The sequence below is a fragment of the Chrysochloris asiatica genome, unplaced genomic scaffold, assembly GCF_000296735.1.
Source record: "Chrysochloris asiatica unplaced genomic scaffold, ChrAsi1.0 scaffold00033, whole genome shotgun sequence".
In the NCBI taxonomy this organism is placed as follows: domain Eukaryota; kingdom Metazoa; phylum Chordata; class Mammalia; order Afrosoricida; family Chrysochloridae; genus Chrysochloris; species Chrysochloris asiatica.
The window spans coordinates 18,439,752-18,464,780 of NW_006408551.1; the positions used below are offsets into that span (position 1 = coordinate 18,439,752).

At 38.1% G+C, this 25,029-nt stretch overlaps 1 protein-coding gene across 1 annotated transcript in view; it reads left to right on the top strand.

The window, feature by feature from the left end:
* The window catches only part of LOC102827982 (cullin-associated NEDD8-dissociated protein 1-like), a 59,661-nt gene that overhangs the window by 22,221 nt on the left and 12,411 nt on the right, over positions 1-25,029 (top strand). Inside the window, exons 3-11 of the mRNA XM_006859530.1 lie at positions 965-1,119; positions 5,956-6,079; positions 8,384-8,640; positions 8,734-8,839; positions 11,572-11,717; positions 18,012-18,304; positions 20,472-20,613; positions 21,053-22,546; positions 23,307-23,402. Of these exons, the coding sequence (XP_006859592.1) occupies positions 965-1,119; positions 5,956-6,079; positions 8,384-8,640; positions 8,734-8,839; positions 11,572-11,717; positions 18,012-18,304; positions 20,472-20,613; positions 21,053-22,546; positions 23,307-23,402 (2,813 nt within the window). The remainder of the gene's footprint in view (positions 1-964; positions 1,120-5,955; positions 6,080-8,383; positions 8,641-8,733; positions 8,840-11,571; positions 11,718-18,011; positions 18,305-20,471; positions 20,614-21,052; positions 22,547-23,306; positions 23,403-25,029) is intronic.

The window sequence follows — 25,029 nt, forward strand, 5'->3', positions numbered from 1 at the left end:
TCATAGCAACCCTGTGTAGGATTTCCTAGGAGTGGTTGGCATGTTTGAACCACCAACTACGCAGTTCAAACTAACCTTGCATTCCAGGGCTTATTCTACAGTGGCACAACTAGAATTTCTGAAATTTATTTTTTAAATTTCTTTCATGTTTACCTCCAATTTCTGTTGTTTCGCATCAAGACGCTCCATAGATCTCCCATTTCTGTATTCTCACCGCCATCATTTAAGATTAGGCTGTTCTTGCATTGCTTCAGTCTTTCTGCTTATTTTTCTTCCTTTCTCCATTTCCCCATCACTCACTACCTACTACTTCTTCAGTCAAGTAATCAGTCCATAATAGTCAGTGAACTGGTTTTTAATCGAGCATCTATATGAGAGATACTGGACTGAGCATTTAGAATTAGGATTGCTGGGTCATATGCTACTTGTGTGTTTAACTTTTTGAAGAACTGCCAAATGTTTCCATTGTGTCAGACAGTTTTGCATTTCCAGCAGCAATAGATGAGTACGTAGCTTTTTATTTGATCCAGTCTTGAATACCATGGCCCCTCAGTGAATTTCATGCAACAAACGTTAACCTACCTTGTTTATGGATAGATTATATGGGAAGAACATCAAGGATTTCTTTCTCTGGCCTTACTAAAGGAATAGTTCACCTAGTGGCTATATATGCAAACCTTAATATCCATATAAAATTTTACCAAGAGAGGTACTTTTAAGGGGCTTTGGATATGGAATGGAACTAACTTTTTCTGCAGGGTGGAAATCAGTAGCAACTGTTAGAAAGCAGATGTAAGGAATATCAGTCAAGGATTTCTATTACATCTTTGTTTGTATACTATGCATGATACAGGCTTATGTTACACTGATGACAGTTTTTAAGCAGAAAAGTTCATGTTTTTACTTGTCTTATTTTTCTCTGCTTATTTAGATTTAAACTTTTGTCTTCTTCTTTATATTACAGTCTTGGCCCTCTAGTGAGTAAAGTGAAAGAATACCAAGTAGAAACAATTGTAGATACCCTCTGCACTAACATGCTTTCTGATAAAGAGCAACTTCGAGATATTTCAAGTATTGGCCTTAAAACAGTAATTGGAGAACTTCCTCCAGCTTCCAGTGGTAAGCAAGAATATTTTTTTAAGTCCTATTTCCTTTTGCAGTGAGGTATTTCTCCACCTTTTTCCTTTCCCAGCTGGGTAGAAAAGGGAGTACCTGCCCTAACAGATCTTCCTATGCTATCCCTTAAGCAATTAAGAAAAATTAAAGGTTTAAAGTTTTCTTTTGCTTTGAAATAAATTTAGTTTTTAGGATTAAATGAAAATTATTTTGATAGAATGAAAATATATCATTCTGTAAAATTTTGTGTTAGAGATTTTATAGTGTTGCATATACCATGGCTACAGACTAGAAATACATTAATCTATTCAATTAATGAAAAATTAGCCAAAACCATGAGTTGTTTCTGATTAGTTCTGTTTTCAGTATTAAACTTTTTATTTCAAAATTTATTATGTAAAACTTAACCCAGTTAAGCCATAATTTAGATTGTGAATATAGTTAAATTTAATAATAGCTTTAATTAAGGTTGAGCCTCTTATGCTAAACTCATTTTAATTACAAACGATTTAAAACTAGAATTAATGAATATGCCAGTTAATTAGCTTTTGGCCTTTGACAGAAATGTCTAAGTTATGTGCTAAATTTTTGAGGTTGGTCTTTACTAAAAAGTCCTGGGTGGCACCCTAGGATAAGCACTAGACCTCACGGTCACTTTGAACCTCAAGGTAGGAAGTTCAAACTCACCACCTGCTCCTCAGAAACCCTATACAGGGTCACTGTTAGTCGGAACCAACTCATTGGCACATAGCAACAATAGCTGATCTACTAGGAGCTCTGGTAGCTTACTGGATTACGAGTTGGGCTGCTAACTGCAAGGTCAGTAGTTTGAATCTACCAATTGCTCTGTGGAAGAAAAGGCTTTCTGCTTCTGGAAAGATTTACAGACCCAGAAACCCTAATCAGGCTCTCTATGAGTTGGAACTGACTCACTGACAGCACAACCAACAACAACCACTAGGTTATTGGAGACCTGGTATGGAGCTATAGGATAAGCATTGAGCTGCTACCACTGACCAGCTGCCCTCAAAAAGCTGCTAAAAAAAAAAAGGTGGGGGAGGGGGGTGAAAGTTCATTGCTTCATCTAAAAATGAGGTGAAGGTATCTTCCTTTTGAGTTGTTGTTATGTGCCGTGGAGTCAGTTCCAACTCACAGTGACCCCGTACAGGGTTTCCGAGGCAGTAAATCTTTACAGGAGCAGAAAGCCTCATCTTTCTCCCGGGGAACAGCTGGTAGTTTCAAACTGCTGACCTTGGCGGTTCGCAGCCCGATTCATAACCACTACGCTACCAGAGCTCCTTATGAGTTGTTGTTAATTGCCATCGAGTCGGGAGATTTAAGTTGGAAATGTAATTTGTCCATATTGTTTTTACTTATTAACTTATTTGTCATTCCTTCTTGGGTGTGGTGCTATAGGATCAACACTTGCCTGCAAACCACTAGGTCAGTGGTGCAAACCCACACACAAGCTGCTCCTCTGAAACTCTATACAGGGTCGGAACCTGGTGTGATGCTGCTGGATAATGCACTGGGCCACAAGGTCTGTTTGAACCGCAAGGTCGATGACGGTTCAAACCTACCAGCCTCTCCTTGGAAATCTTTTACAGGGTCACTAGGAGTCATAACCGACTCGAGGGCATTTAACAACAACAACCAATCTGTTGATATTTTCATCATTTGTTTTCTCTTATTTAGTAGCTGGGTTTGGTTCTAAAGTAAGCCTTTTAACCATTCAGATTTTTACCTTCAGTTTCTTCCTTTGTTTCTCCCACTTCAGTAGCAACATGATATATTTTAAAATACAGGTAGTTCCTTACTTACGAAGATTATATATGTTTTAAATACGTACTTCATTATTATTTTTATTATAATCTTTTGATTTGTTTTGAATTTGGAAACAGTAAACATTACAACCTGCAACATTGTATGTAGTGCATATTACTAATGATAAGATGTACTACAACCTCCCCCCCAAAAAGGGCAGATATATCATTGTTAACTCGAACACATAATTCAGAGGCTGCCCATAGTAATAACCTTGATTTATGAGTCCTCTGGAACAACCGAGCTGCTACATAATGAATTATGGATTCTTTGGATTGGAAAGGACCTTAGAGTTTATTGCAACTCAGCTGATCTTTATAAACTTCTGTTCATTGGTTGCTTATTTTTAAGTCAAAACTTTTTGTTGTTAAGTGCAGTCAACTAGGTTCCGACTCAGCGAACCTGTATATGGTTTACAGGGCTGTAAATTTTCTTGTCTTTCTCCCATGGAACATGGGTGGGCTCGAAACTACCACTTTTGTGGTTCAGAGTCCAGTGTTTATCCTACAGATAGCCAGCCACCATGCTCCCATGCCAAAACTTGATGTGAGCAAAAGCAGAAAGTTAATTAAGTCAGGTAGTGTTATATTGAGTATCAGAGACTATCAGAAAGATTTTTACTTGTGCTATTTTGACTGTGCAGAGTCTATAGTGGATCATGATAACCTTTGGATAACACTGGGAAGAATGGATATCCAGAACACTTAATTGTGCTCATGAGGCACCTGTACATAGACTTAGAGGCAGTCATTTCAACAGAAGATAAGGATATGGAATGGTTTAAAATTTCGAAAATTGTATACCAGGGTTGTATACTTTTACCACACTTACTCAGTCTATATCCTGAGCAAATAATCCAAGGAGCTGGATTATATAAGAGCATGGCATTGGGATTGGAGGAAGACTCATTAACAACCTGCCTTATGCAGATGACACACCCTTGCTTGCTGAAAGCCAAGAGGAAATGCATACTGATGAACATCAGTGTCTTCAAAATGGATTGCATCTCAGTGTAAAAAAAATAAAAAATCCTCACAACAGGACCAATGAGTAACATCATGATAAATGTTGAAAAGATTGAACATTGTCAAAGACTTCATTTACTTAGTTCAACTGTCAACACTCTAAACAACTTTTCACATTAGGCAAATCTGTATATCTATATGTATATGAAAGTTGACCAATGGATAAGGGAGACTAGAAGAATTGATGCATTTGAATTATGGTGTTGGTGAAGGATATTGAAAGTACCATGAATTGGCAGAAAAACAAATTCATCTCAGAAGAAATGCAGCTAGAATGTTTTTTAAAAGTCAGGATGGCGAGACTTTGCCTCTTTTACTTTAGACATGTTGTTAGAAGGGACCAGTCCTTGGAGGACACCATGCTTGACAATAAGGAAGATCCCCAACAAGATGGATTGACAGTGCCAGCAGTAATGGGCTGAAACATAACCACTGTTATTGTGAGGATGGTGCAGGACCAGGCAGTGTTTCATCGTGCTGTACACAGGGTTGCTGAGAGTTGGGAAACCCACTAGAAGGCATCTAACCAAACACTGCCAGGTCCTACACCATCCTCACAATTGTTGTTACATTTCAGCCCATTGCTGCTGTCACTGTGTCAGTCTATCACCTTGGGGTTCCTTCCCCCTTTTCCTTAGTTGGATGTTCTCCAGGTTTAGGTCCCTTCTGATAATATGTCCAACTATGAAATCTTGGCTTCCAAAGAGCGTTGTTCTACCTATACTTATTCCAAGACAGATTTGTGTGTTCTTCTGGCAGTCCATGATACTTTTAATATTCTTCTCTAGTACCATAACTCAGTTACATTCAAACCTTAACACAGGCTCGCTATAGGTCAGAATTGACTCAGTGGCACTTAACAACAACAACAATACCACGAATGTGATGTAGAATTACATTCAGATGCGTCAGTTCTTAAGTAGTCTTCCTTATTCATTGTCCAACTGGTTTGTAATTGAAAATACCATGGTTTGGGTCTAGTCTAAGTGGTACAGATGCTTAATTGCTAACAGAAAGGTTGGCTGTTAAAATCTACTCAGAAGATGCGCTTGGCATCTTCAGAGAGATCATGGTAGTGGTATGCTGTCAATTTGGTACCGACTAATAGCCACCCCTGTTTCTAAGGCTTAAATCTTTAAAGGAGCAGAAAGCATCATCTTTTTTTCATGGAGCAGCAATAATTCAGATTACTGACCTTGAGGTTAGCAGCCCAACTCATAGCCTACTACACTACCAGGTCTCTGAAAGATCATAGCCATCAAAAGCCCTATGGAGCACAGTTTTGCTCTGAAACGCATGGCGTTGCCATTAGAGTAACTAGACAGTATTAAAATAGAGGACTCCAATAGAAAAAAAATGTGTTGCTGCTTCTAGCCTGGAGTGCAAGCTACTACTGACTGTTTAGTAGATATTCTTGGTAGCGCTTACAGAAAGTTGTCCAGTAGAGCTTATTAAATCTGAGCCCTGTTACTTATGTCCTGTTCCTCTTTTGCAGTTATATTCTCTAATTCTTGTTTATGTTTAATTCTTATAAAAAGTGACCAAAGGTTGTGATAAGCACATTTTTCTGGCATAGATCTATTAAGCCTCATTCGTTTTGTTGTTAAGTGCAGTTGAGTTGGTTTTGACTCATTGTTGCCCTGAATAGGGTTTCCAAGGAGTGGCTGGTGGGTTTGAACTACCATCTTGCAGTTAGCTGTCTAATGCTTATTCAGCAGCACCACACCAGGATTCTGTATTAGGTTTAGAGTTGTTTAATATGTGATAACTACCTGGTGTGGTGCTTGGGTTAATGTGATGGACTGCAAAGTCATCTTGAACTGCAAGGTTGGTGGTTCAAGCTCACCAGTCACTTCTCAGAAACCCTATACAGGGTCACTATGGGTTAGAATAGATTTGACAGCACTTAACACCACCACCACCATAAATGTAATGTAAAATTATACTTACCTTAAAACCCAAAACTGTTATTGATTTCTTATCTGTGCAGGCTCTGCATTAGCTGCTAATGTATGTAAAAAGATTACTGGACGTCTTACCAGTGCAATTGCAAAGCAGGAAGATGTCTCTGTTCAGCTAGAAGCCTTGGATATTATGGCTGATATGTTAAGCAGGTGTGTCTATTTACGTTTTTAGTAATTGAAATACTGCTGTATTTATTAAAACCCTTTCTGTAAGTAGAATAAAATTCGTCCAAAGTTATTCATGTTTAAAATTGTGTTTTGTTTATATGTGTGACTGTGGAAGGGAGAAAGTAAGTTTATTGTAATTATGTAATATTGCATATCAAACATTTTTATAGTTCTAAAAATTAATAAGGGAATACTAGAGTGGCACTGTAGGATAAGAATTGTACTGCGAGCTGTAAGGTTGGAGGTTCAAACTCAACAACTACTCTTTGGAAAACCTACACAGGGTCACTATGAGTCAGACCCTACTCGAAGACCCTTGGTGGGTGGTGGTGGTTATGTGCCATTGAGTCAATTCCAACTCATCGCAGCCCTGTACAGGGTTTCCTTAACCACCAAAAGAGGAATAAATTCGTGATTTGAATGTTTCTACAACAGTTTTCAAAGGAGCTCTAATAGCGTAGCAGTTAATAGTCGGGCTGCGAACCACAAGGTCAGCAGTTCGAAACTACCAGCTGTTCCGTGGTAGAAAGATGAGGCATTCTGCTCCCGTAAAAATTTACAGCCTTGGAAAACCCTGTATAATGAGTTGGAATCGACTCAACGGCACTTAGCAACAACAACAACAGTTTTCAAAAGGAGCTCTGATAGCATAGTGGTTACGAGTCGGCCTGCTAACTGCAAGGTCAGCAGTTCAAAACTATCATCTCCTCCGCAGGATAAAGATAACGCTTTCTGCTCCCATAAAGACTTAACAGCCTCGGAAACCCTGTACAGGGTCGCTATGAGTCAGAATCAACTCCACAGCATGTCACCACCACCACACAGTTTTCATGTTTTGTTTCAGTACTTATCTTTTTTAGTGTAATAATCTATTTAGATGGTAAGATTTTTTTAGCTAGTGAGAATGGCAAATATTCTAGTTAAAACAAGGCTGGTAAATTTCAGCAACTTACTTTATACTACATGTGTTTGGGGAAGAAGGAACTTAGTTTTTGGACATTTGTTACTTTTTATGGTTTTAGTATAAGACATAAGAAAGAGCTCTGGTAGCGTAGTGGTTACGAATTGGGCTGTGAACCTTAAGATCAGCAGTTCTAAACTACCAGCTGTTCCGCAGGAGAAAGATGAGGTTTTCTGCTCCCGTAAAAATTTACAGCTTCGGAAACCCTATACAGGGTCGCTGTGAGCCAGAACTGACTCCATGGCACCACCACCACCATAGGACATAAGAACACAAATAGCTGTAATATAGTTATGTATTTGGGGTTTAAACTGGAGATTCCTTGGTAGGAATTAAGTTTTTATGGGACGAGTGACATTTGAATTAAACATTAAAGAATGGTGGGCTTATATTAGTGACTATGCACAGGTATAGAATAGATCAGCATAAGTGATCTTGGTGGTTAAAAATTTAGTGTTCTTGTGTTCCAGAATATAGCATAAATAGAAGCGTAGGAAATCACTATGATTAATTAGGGTCATTTTGGTGTGGGTTCGAAACTTATATTTAATTTGATAGAGAGTGAAAATCCAGGCAGATTTTGTGCTGTGTGATTTTTATCACTAGGTAGGTTGTGGCGCACATCATAGCTATTTGACTACTGTTTGATTCATTGTATAGCACATCTGGGATTGGAAGAGAGGGAGACCAATAGAATAATGAAACATCTGTATAGCTATATAGAGATGAGGAGAGGAAAGATGCCAATAATATTTTGAACAGTGAGCTCCCTGATATAATCAACAGGAAAAGTAAGAGATCTGGGAAGGAGAAAACCGATAACTGTGGGTTTTTTGTTTTGTTTTTTGTAATGTGTGCCGAAGTCCATTGCTTGGAAATATAAAATCAGGACTGCTGGTCTAGTGTCATTGAAGTAGTTTAGGTATACAGATTTCAAAGTTGCTCCACTTCACTTAGTTCACATTGTGGGTTGCTTTTGTAGAGGTAGTGAGGGTTCAGTGTTTTATTTATTCTGAATTTGGGGGTTTTTTTGGTAAGTACCTTGGAGTCGATTCCGACTCATAGTGAGCCTGCATAGGATTTCCGAGGCTGTAAATCTTTACGGGAGCAGAAAGCATCTTTCTCCTGCGTAACAGCTGGTAGTTTCAAACAGCTGATCCTGAGGTTGGCAACCCGACTCGTAACCACTACGCCACCAGAGCTCCTTTGGGTTAGTCTCATCTAAATTTATCATGGTAAATAATTTATATTGAGGTTAGAGGCCAGACATTTCATTAGTACACAGACATCTTGAATTTAATTGTTGTTTTCTTTCTTTCTTTAAGGCAAGGAGGACTTCTTGTTAATTTTCATCCTTCAATTCTGACGTGTCTACTTCCTCAGTTGACCAGCCCTAGACTTGCAGTGAGGAAAAGAACCATTATTGCTCTTGGCCACTTGGTTATGAGCTGTGGGAATATAGTTTTTGTAGATCTCATTGAACATCTGTTGTCAGAGCTGTCCAAAAATGATTCTATGTCTACAACAAGAACCTACATTCAATGTATAGCTGCAATTAGCAGGCAAGCTGGTCATAGAATCGGTAAGAAATGTTTTGAATGTTTTCTTTAATTTAAAACAGTATTACTGTGTGTTTTTTTTTTTTTTTTTTAAGAATCAGCATGCTTTTTTGTAGGGGAATACCTTGAGAAGATAATTCCTTTGGTGGTAAAATTTTGTAATGTAGATGATGATGAATTAAGAGAATACTGTATTCAAGCCTTTGAATCATTTGTGAGAAGGTAAGTGTTTTAAGTTTTTTATGCTTTAACTAATTTTTTTCCTTAAGAATAGAATAATAATTAAAATCTAGATTAGGTGTATGAGGAGAAATGGGTTATTCTGCTGGTGTTTTGGACTTTATGTGTATTTTAATTAGTTTCTCATCATCAAACAAAACAGTAACTAATAACTAATGACATAACCCAAGTGAATAGCATCTCTTTTTAAATGTAGCTCACATTTATTTTGAAGGTGTTTGCTTTATTTTGAATTATGTGATAGTTTACATGGGAGGACATCAGCTTCACATTGATCCCATTGTATATCGTTTCCTTGCCATGGTTACAGTCCCTTTCATGCATCATCCATCAACCAAAGGGTATACCCCGCAAGCCTGCCCCCCAAGTTGTCAACACACAGCCCCTCTCCGTTTCCGGGTCCAAAGTCCCCAGCCACTCCATCTCCCCATGTCATCGTCTCTACCTCCATCCCTGGCATCACTGTTTCTCTGGGTAGGGTTCTGTTCTCCACTCTTCTCCTTTGATGGTCCCAGGGACCTCTGCTCCTAGACTGCAAAGTTAATCACTCCCCTCCCTTTGACCCAAAATGTCTATCTTTATATTTCCAGCTTTTACAGTCAGTCCTGATAGCAGTTATTCGCTGTTGTATCTCAAGAGACCTATCCTCATCTCCTTTCATCAGCCCTGACTAGGCTCAGTGGAGATTCTACCTTGCTCCATGCCCTCTGGATCTTAGGTTCCCTTTTGAAAGCTTATAAGCCAGTCACTTCTTGCCTCTGTAGCCCCCCATTCTGGGTAGCCAATGTCCAAGTTGCCCATCCGTGTCCTCTCTGTGTGTAAAAGAGGTAGGAATGATGCTCGCTGTGAAGATTTGTTCACTCTTTTGAGCTACTGTTTCCATAGGTGTATGTCAAGGTCATCAAATTGTATCAGATTATTCTTTTTTCTCTCTTCTTTCTTCTGGTTGAGCTCTGATCATCCAGCCGTTGAAGCCAGGTCAAGTATGGATGTACTTATGCATGTGCCCTCTCTTCTTAGCAGCTGGATGCTTCACTTTCCACTCTAGTCCTCTGTGTCTATGTCGCTGACTCTGGGTCCAAGAGTCCCCTGGACTTGGCACACTGCTGACCAACCAGGTCTCCACCCGGGTTCACAGAGTCTGTTGAGCATTGTAGGGCTTAGCTAGCAGCTTCATTGCTGTTTTTTCCTGATTTCCCCTTATCAATGACAAACGTGGTCACTAATCAGAGCATGCATTCTCATTGAGCCTTAATATTAGAAGGGGCTTTGCCCTGAGGGGGACCCGACCACTTGCCTTGATGTCTCCTGGGCGAGCCACTTGTTTGTTCTTGTAGTAATCAGTCGGCCTGCCTATAGTGGTTTGTATTTTTCCTGTCAGTCTTTCTTTCAGGAAGTATCTTCTGTTCCTCTGGCCACTCCAGGCTGGTCTGCTTGTCCTTTCAAGCGGAATTTTCCCCTCAGAAGATTCTGGACGTTGTTCAGGATTCAGCCTATGGCATTGTATAATGCAGAGCCTCTGCAGGAAGCGTCCTTCGCTGGGCACGACGTTGTAGCCTCACTTTAGGTATTTCAATCAGTTATAGGTAGAAGATGGACTTACAAGCTTTTTATGGTGGTATTTTCTATCTATTCCTTTCTCACCCCCTCTAGTGTCTCTTTTATAGCGATGTGCCAGGAAAAGAAGGTATTTCCTTTTAGTTGTTAAGCTCTATTTTTAAAGAACTTAGGGGGAAATGGCTTATCATTGGTTTGATTTCGCTTGTTTAGAAGAGATGCCAATATAATAACGAAGTCTCCATTCTAAGAGCAACAGGATAAGTTGTCCAGAAACATGGCAAATTTATTGTGTTAACAGTTTTTAAAAATATCTATTTTGCTAAGGCATTGGTTCTTTTTTTTTTTTTTTTTTAATGTTTTATTGTGAATTATGTGATCGTTTACATGGGAGAACATCAGTCTTACATTCATTCTATCGTATATCGTCTCATTGCCATGGTTACAGTCCATTCCATGCAATTAAGGCATTGGTGCTTGATTTGAAAACTTTTTAACAAGCTTAATAAAAATTCTGTTGTTGTGTCCTAGAAGGCCAGATATTTTGCCATTGGTCAGAACTGATAGTATAGGAGCACAGTGCCTTGAGAACCCTCTGGTTGTTAACCGGCGATTATAAATCATTATCATGTCAAATTGTTAGAGCAGAATTTTTTTATTTCGCTTCCATCACTAATTAAAACTACAAATTTATTTCCCTATTCGGTTATGTGGGCATTTGTGTATTCTGTTTTCTCAACACATAACAAGAGAAGAGGCCCAAATCCAGATGAACGTGCACTGGCATTTTCATAAATAATTCTATTTGTTGAGAAAAAAAACATTTTCATCTGGTCAGGCATTGAGAAAATAGAACATATACAGATTTTTCTCTATAATGAACTATGAGATAACATTTCATCACCTGCAAAAATTGTCCTAATCTCAGAGATGGTAACGTGACAAAATAGTTCATCTAAAATGAAATAAGTATGATTTGAAAGGTAAATATTTTAAAATATGGTCATGGGATAAAATGATCAAAGCCCATTGATATTGAAGAAGTTAAGAACTACATTTGTATGTTGAAGGGAAGAAAGAAAACCTGGTATTAAAGTAAAATGTGGTACATAAGATCAAGTACAGTGATTCACAGATAGCTTTTGTTTTTTCTTTAGATGTCCTAAGGAAGTATATCCTCATGTTTCTACCATTATAAATATTTGTCTTAAATATCTTACCTATGACCCAAATTACAATTATGATGATGAAGATGAAGATGAAAATGCTATGGATGCAGATGGTGGTGATGATGATGATCAAGGTATTTTAAATTCAGTAGGACTTCGTGAAATTTTCATGAGTGATCCAGTGATTCAGATGAAATGATTTCTAACTCTGCTATTACCATTTGTTTATAATAGTGAACATGGAAATGATCTCAGTATTTGTTAATAACAAATAAATTCTAGTGTATATATGTAGCAAACTGCTGTTCAAAATCATATTTTAAAAAAATATTTAAGGATGTGGAAAACACCCTTTTTTTAATTGGAAAAATGAATAATAAAAATTACCACTTAAATTCCAGTTTTATTTTCTTCTTAAATATACCAAAAAAAAATGATATTCCTACAAGTTCTTACTTGATAAGCATATATTTTTTGTTTGTTTGTTCTTTATCATTATTCATATTTGCTCAAAGTGTTTTTGTAGGTAGATGAAGGGAGAGTCCGTCTTAAAAAAAAAAACAGTTGTACTTGTAAAGTACACATATTCAGAGATGTTTGGTTTTGAAGAACTATTAGTTTGCTTATACATATATATTGTTGTTATTTGTTGTTATGTGCCATCGAGTCGGTTCTGACCCATCGCGACCCTGTATAGGGTTTCCGAGGGTGTAAATCCATGTATACATATATTATATGCATAATGAGTAAATGACTAAGTATATGCGTGTGCGGATTTCCTATTATTTTAGTTTGATTCTTTTTGTTGTTATTGAGATTATATCCAGGAAAACTAAAGAAATCGAACTGTTTCTACATGTGCAATGTAGAAAACAAAGTGGCAGCATCAGTGGACTCAAGCATGGCAACAATTGTGAAGTTAGCCCAGGACTGGGCAGTGTTTCATTCTGTTGTGCATAGGGTCGCTATGAGTTGGTACTGACTCGATTGCACCTAACAACAACAACAACAACATGTACAATTTGGTGATAATGGTTACATTCTTTAAGTTTTGCAGGCGTTCTTACCCTACTTTTCTGAGTTATTTCTTCCATTAACATTTTACTTGTTTTCTTTTAGTTTTCCTAGCTAATCTTTTGAGTTGTGGTTGTCCCTTTGATCCCAGACAGTCCTTGAAAAGGATAATGCTCATGGCAGACATTCTTTAGTATTATTTGGTTTAGGAAGACATCAGGGGATAGTTTTAAGCTTTAATGGTTATCTCAGGTCATTATTTGAGGGGCCCATCTAGCTTCCTTAAAATTGAAATTCCTTTCTGTATTTTCTTCCTTTTGATTGTATTCTTTTAAGTAATCTTTATCAAAATGTTCAATAATGGTGGAAGGGCATCAGGAGTCAGTGAGAACAAACCTCATTCTCCTTTGCCATGAGATCACAAGAACAGAATGGTGACCTACCATTCAAGGTCGCTGTAGGAACTGATTTTTATGGGCACTAATCAACAACAACATATATGTGTTTGTGTTTAATGTTATGAAGTCCTGGTATGGCACTGTAGGATAAGCACTGGACTGCTACCCAAGGTTGGCGGTTCAAACCCACTAGCCACTCGTTGAAAAAACCCTACGCAGAGTCCCTGAGTCAGAACCAACTTGACGGCCCTTGACCAGCAACAATATATGTTGTTAAGTGCTGTCAAGAGTAGTTGGATCCCACTTACAGTGACCCTGTGTAAGGTTTCCAAGGAGTGGCTGACAGGTTTGAACTACTGACTTTGCAGCTGTCAGTCCAGTGCTTATCCTACAACACCACACCAAACTTCATATATATGGATATATAGCTACAAAATAATCTCTCCTTGACCCCACAGTAGCTGAGGTCCCTGTAGTCCAATTTCTTACCTCTACAACACAACTCCTTAAAAGAATTGACTCCAGTTTCTTTTCATTATTTTTTGAACTTTTTCCTCCAGTGAGAGTGACCGCAGATGTTTACTCTGCCTATTATTCAATCTCAGCAGCCTTTCTTTATCTTCCAAAACATCATTCTTTCCTTATTCTAAGCCTGTATTTGTTTTACTCCACAGGTTTTTATGCTTAGTTATTCATTTCATTGACCAGTAAACTTTGGAATATCCCGAAGTTCAGTCTGCAGACACTCAACTGTTCTTTTATTCTCTTGTTGAGCTCACCTGTCTCCTGGCTTTAATATTGGTACACTGACAACCCAGATTTATCCAACTGGTTGTTGTTGTTGCTGTTGTCAAGTGCTTTTGTTCTGACTCAACCCTGTGTAGACTTTCTGAGGAGTGACTGGTGGGTTTGGATCATTAACTTTCTGGTTAACAGTCCAGTGCTTATCCTATGGCACCACATCACCTGATCATCTTGCTTCTTGAATGTCTAAAATATCTTCTCCTCTCCACCCCCAATCTATTTTACTTTAGCCCTTTCCATCTCTAAAGAGCTGTACCATTCTTCTTACTGGCTCTTAACAAAAAACCTTGGGGCTTTTAAGTCCTCACCTTAGTTACATGGATTATACTTAATATTCATAGCATAGCTATAATTCATAATCAGCATAATTTCAGTGATTAGCACATTTGCTAATTTCTTGTAACTTTGTCTTTACTAAAGCTTATATTATTGGAATGTGAATCCTATAGTTGTATTGATACGAGGCAACTTTATTTCCCTTTAACATTACCTCCTAACTTTTATATAAATAGATATTGGTGAATGAATTAAATGCTTTAGGTTTCGCAATATTTACCTGGATTTTCATACAACATGCTAAAGCATAATTATGAAATCTTTTGGAGATTCGAAAATTTTGTTATATATACTGTAATTTCCTAAGGTATTGATTGATTACATTTCTGGTGCTGTGGGTTAATGCACCAGACTGCAAATCCATTTGAACTGCAGGGTCGGGGATTCAAGCTCACCAGTTGCTCCTCGGAAACCCTATACAGGGTCGCTATGGGTCAGAACCTACTCAATGGCACTTAACAGCAACAACAAGCTAATTTGGGAGCCCTGGTATGGTTCTGCGGGCTAATGCACTGGACTGCAAAGTCGTTTTGAACATCAAGGTCGGCGGTTCAAGCTCACCATTTGCTCCTCAGATACCCTATACAGGGTCGCTACGGGTTGGAACCAACTTGATGGCACTTAACAACAACAAGCTGATTGGAGGAGTCCTGGTATGACACCGTAGGATAAGCACTGGAATGTTAACTGTATGGACGGTAGTTCAAACTCAATAGTCACTTCTCAGAAATCCTATTCAGGCTTGCTGTCAGTTGGAACCGACTCAATGGCACACAACAACCAAGTAATCAGAGGAGTCTCTAGGTGGTCCAAATGGTTAGTGTGTTTGGTTGCTAACCAAAATCATGGTGGTCTAATAGAATCTACCACCCAGAGGCACCTTGAAAGAAAGGCTTGGTGGTCTTCTGGAAAGCCAGCCATTTAAAATCCTATTGACTTAGAGTTCTGTGCTGACACACAAGGGATGACCTTGAGTTAGAATTGAGTCGATGACAGTGGGTGGTGGGGAGAGATATAGAAAAATTGGTATGTCAGGGAGGAGATGACATTATCAACCCCCTGCCCACAACTAAGGAGTTACTACCATAATGAAGAATAACAAAATTGTAGGCTAATTGTTAGTTTTTATCATGCTGTTGTTAAATGCCATTGAGTCACAGTGACCCTGTATAGGGTTTCAAAGGAGTTAATAATGGGTTTGAACCACCAACTTAGCATTTAGCAGCCCAATGAGACCTACTAAATCTATCGTCTGACTTTTCTTGGAATTTTGAGAATATTTGTATTTGTTCGTAATAGCCAGTTGTTTAGTTATCTAGTGCTGCTACAACAGTAATACCACAAGTGGGGTGGCTTTAGCAATCAAATTTATTCTCTCACAGCCTAGGAGACTAGATGTGCAAATTTAAAGTGCTAGCTGTAGGGGAAGGATTTGTCTGTTGTGTCAGCTCTGGGGAAATGTCCTTGTGGTTTTTCATCGTCTGTAAGCCCAACATTCCCTGGAGATCTCCATGTGTCTTGGCATCCCTGGATCTAGGAACCTCACAGTGCAGGGACCCCAGGTCCAAAGGTCACACTCCACTCTTGGCTTTTCTTTCCTAGTGGTGGTTATGTGCCACGGAGTTGGTTCTGACTCGTAGCGACCCTGCACAGCATTTCCGAGGCTTTACGGCAGCAGAAAGCCTCATCTTTGTCCCATGGGACAGCTGGTAGTTTCGAACTGCTGACCGTAAGATTAGCAGCCCGATTCGTACCCACTGCGCTATTGGTGGTAGACCACTCATTCTCTGTTTATTTCTCCTTTATATCTTGATGCAGACCTTACCTTGTGGGAAACTCCCATATATTGGATCAAGGTTGTAACAAAATTAATGGTATTGTTGTTGTTGTTAAGTGCCATCGAGTTGATTCCCACCCATACCGACCTTGTATAGGGTTTCCAGGGAGTAGTTGGTGAGCTTGAATAACCGACCTTGAGTTCAGATGACTGCAGCCTGACTCATTAGCCCACAGCACCACACCAGGCCCACCATTAATCCTCTTTTTGGTGTACCACAGTACATTGTATTATGGGGAATCATTACTTAACTGCCAAAACATTGAGAATCATGAACCAGTCAAGTTGACACATATTTTGGAGGTTGGGGAACACAATCTGTGACATCCACAAAGAAATCTGATGAAGGATTTCTTTTTCCCACTTGAAAACTGGTCCTCCAACTTGTCTCTTTTGCAATATGCTTTACTTGTTTTTAGGTGCCAATAAATTGGTTCCGTGTCATGGCAACCCCGTGTAGATTTTCTGAGGAACAGCTGGTGGGTTTGAATTGCCAGTCTTTCTCTTAGCAGTCCAGTGTTATACTATAGTGTTACACTCGGACTCCATACGTTCCTTGTTGTTGCTGTTATGTGTTGAGTGAGTTCCGACTCTTAGCAACCCTGTATAGGGTTTCCAAGGAGCGACTGGTGATTTTGAACTGCTGACCTTGCAGTTCAAACCAACCTTATGGTCCAGTGCTTGTCCTACCTACAGTGCCATACCAGGACGCTATACTATCCTTTGTTGTTGTTGTTGTTGTTGTTATGTACCGTGGAGTCAATTCCAACTCATAGTGACCCTGCACAGGGTTTCCAAGGCTGTAATTCTTTACGGGAGCAGAACGCCTCATCTTTCTCCCTTAGAACCGCTGGCAGTTTCGAACTGCCGACCTTGAGGTTAGCAGCCCGATTCATAACCACTACAATACCACAGCTCCTTGTTGTTGTTTGTTGTTAAGTGCCATGGAGTCTGTTCCAACTCATAACAACCCTGTACAGGGTTTCCGAGGCTGTAAATCTTTATGGGAGCAGAAAGCTTCATCTTTCTCCCGTGGAACAGCTTGTAGTTTCGAACTGCTGACCATGAGATTAACAGCCCAATTCGTAACCACTGCGCTACCATAGCTCCTTAGTATGAATTAATTAAAATTTGTCTTCAAGGAGTAAATAATGAACAGTGATTATGATGACGTGACTTGGAAAGGGATTGGTAACCAATCTTTTTATCTCATCATCTATAGCCACATTGGAGTCCTGGGGTGGCGCTGTGGGATAAAGCACTGGACTGCAGTGTCAGTTTGAACCATAAGGTTGGCCGTTCAAATTCGCTATCACTCAAGCCGACCAGCTGCTCTACAGGAGAAAGATGAGGGAGGTTTTTTGCTACTGCAAGTATTTACAGCCTCAGAAACTCTCTACAAGTTGACTATGAGTTGTAATTAACTCAGTGCTACTAACAGTACCCACATACCCACTTCATTGGTTCTCTTATAAACTCCATGAATTATTTTATTTTCTTAGAGTGTACAGTGTGTCTTTTAAAGTATATTTCTATTCATATTATTTATAATGCTTGAAGTATTGTGTTTGCATAAACCTTTATATTTTAAAGCTTAGAGTTAAATAAGTGCATTATCCATAATAAATGAGAAAGTGCTTAACACAATAAGGTACAATTATGAGTGGGTCGTGGTGGTTGTGTGTGTTAAGGTCAGTTCCAACTCATAACAACCCTGTATAGAGTTTCTGAGGCTGTAAATTTGTACAAGAGCAGAAAGCCTCATCTGTCTCCTACCAGAGCCCCACTGGTCGATTTGAACTGCTGGCCTTGTGATTAGCAACCCAGCTTGTAATCCACTATGCTACCAGGTCTCCACAGTTAGGAGTAATTTAATACAAATAACAAACTGCATCTCTTAAAGTTTTATTTTCAAAACTTGCCTAGTGTTAGTGAAAATTTAGAAAAACTGTCTTAGCTATGACTATCAATTGACTCTTTATATTAAATGGCATGTTTTCCCTATGATTAAAAGTCTATGCATTAAACCATCTCTTTAGGGAGTGATGATGAATACAGTGATGATGATGACATGAGTTGGAAAGTGAGACGTGCAGCTGCTAAGTGCTTGGATGCTGTAGTTAGCACAAGACATGAAATGCTTCCAGAATTCTACAAGACGGTCTCTCCTGCACTGATATCCAGATTTAAAGAACGTGAAGAGAATGTAAAGGCAGATGTTTTCCATGCATATCTTTCCCTTTTAAAGCAAACTCGTCCTGTTCAAAGTTGGCTTTGTGACCCTGATGCAATGGAACAGGGAGAAACACCGTTAACAATGCTTCAGAGTCAGGTTGGTTTAAAGTTACAGCTAGAGTGTCATGATAATAAATGTAGTATTATTTCAAATTGTGCTTTTATATGGGAATTCCAAAATATCTTTAGAGGTCAGAAAGGGAGGTGCTACCTGAATAGTACTGCTATTAGAAGTATAAATTGACATGGGTATTGGAGCTGTCTGGATCTTTTTATATAGTAGTCAGTCCAGTAGTGATACTAAATACTTACTCATCTTGGTTGAAGTATTCTTTATTCTTGATTTTACTTGGTAAACTATTAAAATAATCTAAGGTTTAACAGTCTTTATCTTTGACATTAATGGACGAGGTCTTAGAACTATAGAGTCAAGCTATATCTTGTTTTTAATTAAGTGCCATTGAGTGTTCCACCTCATAGTGACTGTATAGAGTTTTTGAGGAGCTGCTGGTGAGTTTAAACTACTGACCATGTGGTTCACAGTCCATGCTGATCCTACAGCGCCACCCCATGAGTCCTATTCCTCATTTGTCAACTGTCTTGTTACAGCATTTCACATTTACAGTAATAGTAAAAAAAAAAAGTATGTATTTTGTTTATTAATTGCGTTCATCTGGCAGTAGCGAATGCAGAGGTGCAAGGCAAGATCACTTCTGTGATGGCTAAGGTTATACGTTTGCCTGGTTTGGCCATGATTCTCTGGTTTGGCAGATTCTCTGGTTGATATTGTCAGCTTCCATTTTATGATCTGATGTGATCATCCTCCGTTTTCACACAGCAACCTCTTCTTTGGAACATAATCATGTTGATAAAAGTGAGTCTATCTGTACTTAGAACCCGTTTCACTCCTTTGTATTAAGTCTGTTCCGACTTGTACTGACGCTGTTTAGGGTTTCCAAGGAGCAACTGGTGAATATGAACTGCTGACATTGTGGTTCACAATACGGTGCTGATCTTTCAGTGCCTCACCAGGAAGTTATTAAATTATTTGTATAATCCTCATTTTTCTCATTTGTTATAAGGGTTTACTTAGAAATATCTGCTTTTTAAGGTTGTGAGAAATGTGTAGAACATTTAGTGTTGTGCCTACAATATAGAAACTGCTTGATATATGCTAGTTCTTATTATTAAAAAAATAAATATTTCCCATTTTAGGGCTTCCCTTCCCCCCAGTCTCCTAAACATTATAGCTAAAAGTTGCCACTTACTGGTAATTTAGTATATACCTGGTACTTTCCTATTATCATTTGTACTTTCTGAAGCAGTCCTTTAGATATGTTCTGTATGTTCATTTTTTATAGATTATAAAACAGATCTTGTGAGCTACTAGGCAACTAAATTATGTGATATGAGCATATATACATATTTTCAAGTAGTGCAGATAAATTTCATGCTAAACTTTTAATAGTGAACATTGAAGGTTAATTGTAGAAGGAAATGAGATGGAGTATATAATGATGTAAGCAGTTAAATTAGTGTATAGAAGTCAGCCACTATTTAGAATAGGATGGTAAATTAGGTATTTTCTTTTGTGTCTTGTTATCCAGTCATTGCTCAATTATGTTATGCATCTACATCGTTTTTAAAATCTCTACCTGCTTTGCTATTGAAGGATTTTCGGAGCTCTGAATATATGATGGCATCCATAAGATTTGCTAGTAGAAATCCTGGTAGATTTTACTGACTTAACAGACAGAGCATTGGGAAATTTAGAGTCAATGTCTTCATATTATACCCATTCTCTTTGTATAATTGTAATTCAAGTGAGATTGATTTCATTATAACAGCAAACTGGGGGTGAAAATGACCTATTTGAGGGTTACTTTTACATTCTCGGCACTGTTTTTGTCAAAATAACATTTATAAATTGTGCTTTTAAAATTTGGGTTGAAAAATCTAATTTGGTTAGATTTCTGTTTAGTTTCATGCTTTTTGTAATCAAGGAAGACTCATTTGTAGAAAGCTAAATGATAACTTTCTTGTGACTTTATCAGGATTAGCAAAGAAGTTACAAGAGAACATGTAATACATGCACAAAAGCTGTTCATGTGTAAATGTCTTGTTAGCAGTAACAGTAGTAGATAGGTGAATAATGAAGTTAATTTAAAAAAAAAAAAGTATTCTCCCCTCCCCCCAAATTGATGTTAAATATATTGTGGGAAATAACCAGTGCCAAACTACTAATGAGTGTGTGATAATTACAGGTTCCCAACATTGTTAAAGCTCTTCACAAACAGATGAAAGAAAAAAGTGTGAAGACTCGGCAGTGTTGTTTTAACATGTTAACTGAACTGGTAAATGTATTACCTGGGGCTCTAACGCAACACATTCCTGTACTTGTACCAGGTATGAGAGTAATAGTTAATCCCTTTGGGGGGGAACTATTATAGATGCTTTACTAAGACTTAGATAAGTTTGAAATAATTGTTGCCTTCAAAAGGAAAATTTGTGACAGCTTAATATGCACAAAGGAAGGGGCAGATGGAATTTGTGGGGAACATTTCATTATCTTTTAATTCAATTTTTCTGTAAATATTTTTACAGAAGCCCCCTGATAGAGCTAACTTTTTAATTTAGCCATCTTTAGCACTTGAAATTAGAAAATTCCCAGTAAAATGTTTTTTTAAATGTGACTCTAATCTTTATCATGGGCTGTATGTAGATTTTCTGCTATTGGGACTACTATTAAGAGAGAAGCTAGTAGTGTTATAGGGCTTGATTTCTAATTTTTTTGTTTCTTAAAATAAACACAGAAGTGATTGGATTTTTGTTGTTGATTTTTCAGGAATAATTTTCTCACTGAATGATAAATCAAGCTCATCGAATTTAAAGATTGATGCTTTGTCATGTCTGTATGTAATTCTCTGTAACCACTCTCCTCAAGTCTTCCATCCTCATGTTCAGGCTTTAGTCCCTCCAGTGGTGGCTTGTGTTGGAGACCCATTTTACAAGATTACGTCTGAAGCACTTCTGGTTACACAACAGCTTGTCAAAGTAATCCGTCCTTTAGATCAGCCTTCTTCATTTGATGCAACTCCTTATATCAAAGATTTATTTACCTGTACCATTAAGAGGTTAAAAGCAGCTGACATTGATCAGGAGGTCAAGGAAAGGGCTATTTCCTGCATGGGACAGATTATTTGCAACCTTGGAGACAATTTGGGTTCTGATTTGCCTAATACACTTCAGATTTTCTTGGAGAGACTAAAGAATGAAATTACCCGATTAACTACAGTGAAGGCATTGACATTGATTGCTGGGTCACCTTTGAAAATAGATTTGAGGCCTGTCCTGGGAGAAGGAGTTCCTATTCTTGCTTCCTTTCTCAGGAAAAACCAGAGAGCTTTGAAGCTAGGTACCCTTTCTGCCCTAGATATTCTAATTAAGAACTACAGTGACAGCTTAACAGCTGCCATGATTGATGCAGTTCTAGATGAGCTCCCGCCTCTTATCAGTGAAAGTGATATGCATGTTTCTCAGATGGCTATCAGTTTTCTCACCACACTGGCAAAAGTGTATCCCTCCTCCCTTTCAAAGATAAGTGGATCTATTCTTAATGAGCTCATTGGACTTGTAAGATCACCTTTGTTGCAGGGAGGAGCTCTTAGTGCCATGCTAGACTTTTTCCAAGCTCTGGTTGTCACTGGAACAAATAATCTAGGATACATGGATTTACTGCGCATGCTGACAGGTCCCGTTTACTCTCAGAGTACAGCTCTTACTCACAAGCAATCTTACTATTCCATTGCCAAATGTGTAGCTGCTCTTACGCGAGCATGTCCTAAAGAGGGACCAGCTGTAGTAGGTCAATTTATTCAAGATGTCAAGAACTCAAGGTCTACCGATTCCATTCGTCTCTTAGCACTGCTTTCTCTAGGAGAAGTTGGGCATCATATTGACTTAAGTGGGCAGCTGGAACTGAAATCTGTAATATTAGAAGCATTCTCGTCTCCTAGTGAAGAAGTCAAATCAGCTGCATCCTATGCACTAGGCAGCATTAGTGTGGGCAACCTTCCGGAATATCTGCCATTTGTCTTACAAGAAATAACCAGTCAACCAAAGCGGCAGTATCTTTTGCTTCATTCCTTGAAGGAGATTATTAGTTCTGCATCAGTGATGGGCCTTAAACCATATGTTGAAAACATCTGGGCCTTACTGCTAAAGCACTGTGAGTGTGCAGAAGAAGGAACCAGAAATGTTGTTGCTGAATGTCTAGGCAAACTCACTCTAATTGATCCAGAAACTCTGCTTCCACGGCTGAAGGGTTACTTGATATCAGGTGTGTACTTAGCTTTTATGATTAAAAAAAAAAAAAAAATGTTTCACTGACAGTTGATTGCTTTGAAAGATGCCTAATAAAATTAAAATGTTTTGTTACTAGTAGAAGTAATGTATATGATGAACAAGTACTACTTTAGGTTAGGTTAGGATATGTTAGCCATATTTATACAACATTTTGCTGGTAAAATAGGATAGAGAGTAACAATGGTTGAATAAAACTGCTGTAGTTCCTAAGGTTATAATATTATTTAAATATTACTATTTTGTCTTAAAATATGGAAAATATGAATATCCGTTGAATTAAGGTCTTGCTGGTGTCAGCTATGTATTAAAACTGGTGAATCTACTTAGTTCAAATGAAACATCGTGAAAGAGTTTTCGGATCTTTAGTTGCCTTTAGATCAAATAGAAGGTAATAATGGCCATTCATTCTTAGAAATTGCTCTTTTTAAGTAAAATATATGAAGATCTTATAATTATTTTCTTCTTGTGAGGGTTAGGTATTTTATTGCTGCTCCCTGAGTCTTCCTTCATCTCAGAGGTAATGATTTCTTTTGAAATCAAATGGAATTTTGTTTCATAAGGTTGGTAAACTTTGTTCACTTTGTGTCTGACAGCAATATGTAATACCCTTGACCAAAGAAAATTTTAAGGAATTGAAAACATGGGTATTATTTGAAGTGGTTTGAAAATGATGAAGTTTTCATTAGGTTTTTGTGGATTACATACCAAGAGACATGCAATTTATTTTAAATTAGGCTCATCATATGCCCGAAGCTCAGTGGTTACAGCTGTAAAGTTTACAATTTCTGATCATCCACAACCTATTGATCCACTATTAAAGAACTGCATAGGTAAGTGGAAAAAAAGATAACACCTACCGATCAACTAATTTTAGAAAGATAGCGTTGTTGACAAGAAGCTAATGATTTAGTAATTTTTAAAATGTCTAATTAAAATGCTATGAGGATCTGGAGGAGTGCTGGTGTGGAGCTGTTGGATAAGCACTGGACTGCTAACCACATACAAGGTCAGTGGTTCAAACCCACCAGCTGCTTTTTGAAAACCTTGTACAGGGTCACTATGAGTTGGAACCAACTCAGTGCCACTTAACAACAACAACAAGTATCTGGCAGTGTTTCATTTCCAAGACAGTGGACAATTAAAAATTTAATTAGTTTTACCTTTGTTTATATCCTGTCATCTCTTAGTTTGAAACTGTTACTAGATACTTTTGCAAATAACTAATTAGTGAATGCATTGTTGTTGTTAGTGCTGTCGAGTGAGTTCCAATCCATAATGACCCTTCATAGAGCTTCTGAGGAACGACTGGAGATTTGAACTGCTGAACTTGTGGTCCAAAACTGACCTTGCTGTGCTTTATCCCACAGTGTCACATTAGGCTATCTTTAATGGATGCTGTGAAATGTAATCAACTTGATGGCATTGTATTTTTTGCTTTTTAATTCTTTGAGATCTAAATTATAGAATCTTTTAGTGTTAGAAGGGTTCTTATATGTCATTTAGACCAGTCTTTTACCTGGTTGAACTCTACTACACCTTTTCTTACACTAGGTTATCTGCCTACCTTGACTATCCATTGTCGGACAGTTCTAATTTTTAGTTTTTTTTCTTTTTTTAAAGGAAGCATAGCTTCCATCATATTGTTGTAATTAAGAATCAAATGGCTTTCTTTTTCTCTTTTCAACCTCAACCAGTCTTTTTTGGCCTGTGTATTTATTCTTGGTATTCTCATCTGTGAATAGTCTTCATTTGACATTGTTTCCAAAGCTCTTTCCCCTTGTTGTCTTCATTTTGAAATCTTAAAAGCACCAGTTTCTCAGTGCTTTGTTCTGTGGGTAAAATGTACTAAGAATAGGCCTATTTGTAGACTGACTATCTCTGTTTCTATGAAGACTTAGATATGTGGTCTTATCAACATAAGATGTTTCTTTAGTTTTGGTATTATAAATTGCATTTTCTCATCATGTAAACTGTTGGTATAAATAAGCTTTCCCACATTCTGTACTTCATATTAGATTTTTAAAGAATATAAATGTGTATCTTTTACATATCTATCACCCATTACTGTAGAGTTAATTCCTACTCTAGCAAACTGTAGGACAGAGTACAACTGTTCCCTGAGGTGTCCAAGCTATCATTATGGAAGCAGACTGCCACATCTTTCTCCATTGGAGCAGCTAGTTGGTGGAGTCCAATCACTGAACTTTTTTTCCTTAGCCACTGTGTCACTGTAGTTCCATTTTTGCATGTTGTTGTTAGGTGCCTTGGAATCACTTCTGACTCATAGTGGTCCTCTGTGGTCCGTAACCAACTCATACTCCCTATGTTTGAGTCCATTGTTGCAGCTACTGTGTCATTCTATATGGTTGAAGGTTTTTCCATTTTACATTGACGTCTCTGCTCAGCATGTTGTTCTTCCCCAGGGATTCATCATTCCTGATAAAGATCAAAATAACT